At 31.4% G+C, this 4,421-nt stretch overlaps 1 protein-coding gene across 1 annotated transcript; it reads left to right on the top strand.

Moving 5' to 3' along the window:
- Window positions 1-1,134: 1,134 nt before the first annotated feature.
- Window positions 1,135-3,545, top strand: LOC105621778 (tRNA methyltransferase 10 homolog A). The gene is made up of 6 exons (XM_012203232.1): window positions 1,135-1,274; window positions 1,876-2,185; window positions 2,672-2,818; window positions 2,880-2,985; window positions 3,184-3,318; window positions 3,382-3,545. The coding sequence occupies exons 1-6, from the start codon at window positions 1,135-1,137 to the stop codon at window positions 3,543-3,545; spliced, it is 1,002 nt and encodes a 333-aa protein (XP_012058622.1).
- Window positions 3,546-4,421: the final 876 nt, after the last annotated feature.

Genomic DNA, 4,421 nt, shown 5'->3' with positions numbered 1-4,421 from the left:
ATATATATATATATATATTGTCTATATATTATTTTATTTAGTATGTGTGTGTGTGTGTGTGTGTGTGTGTGTGTGTGTGTGTGTGTGTGTGTGTGTGTATGCAGATATCTCTTTCTTCGTGTATAATGCGTGATGTCGCAATGGAAATCCAGAAGAAGCTCACATGTTTGATATAATAAAAGAAACGATGTTGATACGGTCCCTTTTTAGGTTTGCTTGACGGTTAACATCGAGCCATCCTGATCGATCAATGGAACTCTCGAATACGGCGACGGCCGTCTTTCTCGGACGATGATTATGCCATTCCGAGTGACAATCGCGCATATGAAACTCGATAATTCTTCAATATTTCGACGGTGCCAATCAGCGGGTCAGATCATGGCGGTAAACTCCCGATCTGTTTAATAGAGGTTACGATGAAGCTATCACCTACTCGCGTTAGAAATATATACACGGTGTCTGAAATTATCCGTATAGCTTTTGGTTTTTGGTAATTATTTAGAAGATCCCCCTCAGCTCCAATATATTTCTTTTGTATTGTATATATAAATAACGCGTATATAAATAACTTCATTTTCGTAAATTTATTTAATTCTTCAGAAAAAAATGTCGAAAAATTTCGAATAATCTGACCTGCGAAAAAATGTTGTATATATGAACGTATTTTATGTATAATATATGTAATTGTATATAAAATATGTTAATTTATATATATATATAATTATGTCATTTTATATAATTTTATATAATTATATATAATTACATATGAAACATTTTTTTCTAGACTTGTCTTTTTAATCCCTTCAGAACTGATTTTATTGGACATGTTAAAAAAAAGCAAAGTTTGGAGACCTCAAGAGTTTAACGACTTATGCAGTCAACAATTTACTGCTTTAATTCCTTAAAACCATCAAAATGATTAATTATTTATATCTTTTCAGGGCAACGGACATCCTGATTTCAGACACCCTGTATATAGGTCTGTTCGCATTGCTTGAAATTTTCTCGCAATTCTGAAAAGAACAAACCGCTCTTATGAGAGATTCGAAAAAGAAGCAAATAAACAGAAAACAGATTGAGCACAATAGCACGATTCACGTGGTTCATGCCGGGAAAAATTAATAATTTTACGATATGGATGACGTAAATTCTACGGAGGATAACGCGGTTATGGTCGCGGATAAATTATCCGAGCCACCGATGAATATGAGCAAGCGTCAATTGAAAAGATTGCTGAGAGAGAAGAAGTGGTTGGAGCGAAAAAGCGAGAAGAGGTTAGGAACTCCTGATGTCACGCGGCAGCAACGTACGAAAATCTGTAAATTGCGATAATCCCATCGCATCATTTTATCCCAAGGCGCCTACAATAAATCTCCTTATTTATAAAAACCTGTAGGGTAAAGTAGTACAATTTCAAAAACGGTTCAATTCTGAACAACATAAAATAAAATTTGAATCCATTTGTCGAAGTTAAATTTTTTCCTATTCATTGACCAACATCCAGTGAATTTACTTTTGTAATCTTCATGTCACTTCACAAGATACACAACTGACCAATAATTTGTCCATTTTTTAACTTTTACTTTGTTTCAAAATCTATAATTGATTCCCTGGGTTATCAAACTTGAACCTTAAAAATTGGATTATTTTATTTTGTTCAGAATATCATGTTTCAAATTGTATCAACCTATATATATATATATATATATGATTTTTCCTTATGTTAACTTATAATAAATTTGCAAAAAAGAGATTTAATATGTAGTTCCTTACTAATTTTTATATTCATTTTTATTTACACGGAAGGAAATTTATTTACGCAGTCTTTTCTACTAATTTTTGTGTTAGTTTCTAATTGTATGTTTGTCAATGCAGATTGCGAGAGAGGATTAAAGCAAGAGAGAAACGTGCATTTGCACGTGCAAATAACTTAAGCCTAGGTCCATCCAGAAAGTTCTTAAAGAAAAGCACCATGGCTGAGAGTGCTTGCACGCTCACAGTAACCATCGACTTGTCATTTGATGAATTAATGATCGATAAGGATATCGCTAAGCTAACGAAACAAATACTAAGGTGCTATACTTTGAATAGAAGAGCTACGGCACCTATGCAATTTTCCCTCACTAGTTTTACTGGCAAATCACGAATCAGTATGGAGAAGCACAATGGATATAAGCATTGGGATGTATGTGATTGCATATAAGTCAACACTTCCTCTCACTTTTAGTGAAATTAAAATTCACATAAACCGTTTTTATATCTATCCAATAAAGGAAGATGTTAAAAAAGGACTAATTGTTTTTAAAAAGATGTAAAAGCAGAAAAAACGAAGAATTTCTTATTAGATTTTGTTTTCCTAGATACAATAAAATTATTAAAAAGTTTGCATTTAGGGAACATTAAAATTTGATAAATACATCATGTTTGTATAAACTTGTTAATCATTGGACAAAAACTGATTTTTTTTTAACATCCTTTTATCAAATTATAAAATTGGCTATTAAATTTTATTGGATTACACTGAATTAAATTACATTGGATTACTATTCATTAAAAAACCTCGCACATTTTATAATAAAGTTTATTATAAAATGTAAACTTTTTTCATTTTAAACATGGAGAATCCTTTTTTAAATTATTAAATTAACTGTTAAATTTCATTAAATTACAGGTGAGTTTTCATACGGAGTCGTACATAAACGTTTATCCCAAAGATAAGATCATATATCTCACGAGCGAATCAAATAATGTGATAGATCATCTAGAACATGATTGCGTGTACGTTATAGGTGGTCTCGTTGATCACAATGCACATAAGGTGAGATTTTTTTGGCTAGTTGTCCCTTTTTACGAATTTCTATCAAAAGTTTAAATTGTAGGGCATGTGTCATAAATTAGCGAGAGAGGCGGACGTCAGACACGGTCGATTGCCATTAGATAAATTCCTACAGATGAAAGCAAGAAAAGTGTTGACTATTGATCACGGTAAGCATTATGAGAGATAAATTTTCTAAAGCTATTATATTATTGTCGTTTTCTGTGAGCATCTCTAATCTTATTTTGATAATTAATGAGAAAAATTAAGAATTTAAACATACATTCTATTCTATTAATCAAATTTTAACAATAAGTGAGTCATGTCATTGAAGTTTACATTTTCAAGAAATGATTGAACTTTTCCAGTTTTTGAAATACTATTGAGAGTCTCGGAGGGTGATACCTGGCAAAAAGCATTTTTAAAGGTGTTACCGGAGAGGAAGAACGCTCGTCCGATCATTTCTGTGCAATCCAAAGGAGACGAATCACAAGATTCGAAACTTGTTGATGTAAATAATGCCGTCCTGGCTGATATAGGTAATACAGTACCAGTTGATTCAAAAGCTGTCGATGTAAATAACACAATGTCGGTTGATGTAAATAATGCAGTGTCGATTACTGTAAATAATACATTGACGGTTATAAAAGATATTAAGGAGAGTGATATCAAATCTGAGTGCAAAGTAGATTCGAAAGATATCTTAAATGAAAGTTCCTGCATAACGTAGAATCGCGAATGTGTGATTAATTAAAAGATGCAAGTAAAATATTCAAAAAGAATTCGCGACGTGCAAAAGGGAAAATAAAAAATTTTTAATATAAAAAATATGTACACAATATTTATGCGTACAAGAAATCAAAGTATAAAAGATTTAATCAAATCAGTTTTACGTAAATATAATGTTAATAACATTTTAAAAAATTTTATTTCATTTTGACGTTAGTCCTTTTTGCTATTTCGCGAATACTGCAGAAATCAGAGAGAATCTATTTTATTATTTTTAAGGCCGTGTACATAATAACAACAGCGTATTTTTGTATCATCTGTCGTGTATTTTCAAATATATGAGATGCGTAGACAAGAGAAAGACGGTAAACATCAATTATAAACGGGCTACAAAAACGCGTCAGACTCGACAAACACTTCGTCGATGCTTCACGCGCATTTGTTTTTTTTTTTACACATCTCACAGACACATGTTACAATATAATACATTCTTACATTTAAAATGTTTGTTTGCGCTACCGGAGTGCAGCTTTTTATTGATCGTATTTAGGTACCTTTCACATCCTTACTGTCATACAACGCCATTGCAATTGCTTAATTGTAGCAATTAGGTCAAACTGACTCTTCAGGTTAAAACGTTTGTACACAGGTGCATATTTATTACATTGCAAATGTACATACGCCTATTTAATCATCCAAAGACATTAAATACAATACCAGTGGTCATCATATTGTATATATATATATATATATATATATATATATATATATATATATATATATATATAGTATACTACTAGTAGTCGTTACTTACTTACTTACTTACCGTTCCCTTCCTTACTTACTTCGTTTACTTTACTTTACTTACTAAGTAGAG

The sequence above is a fragment of the Atta cephalotes genome (genome assembly GCF_000143395.1).
Source record: "Atta cephalotes unplaced genomic scaffold scaffold00037, whole genome shotgun sequence".
NCBI classification, from domain to species: Eukaryota; Metazoa; Arthropoda; class Insecta; order Hymenoptera; family Formicidae; genus Atta; species Atta cephalotes.
The sequence above is the reverse complement of the archived record's forward strand: the minus strand, read 5'-3'. Positions and strand labels throughout refer to the sequence as shown.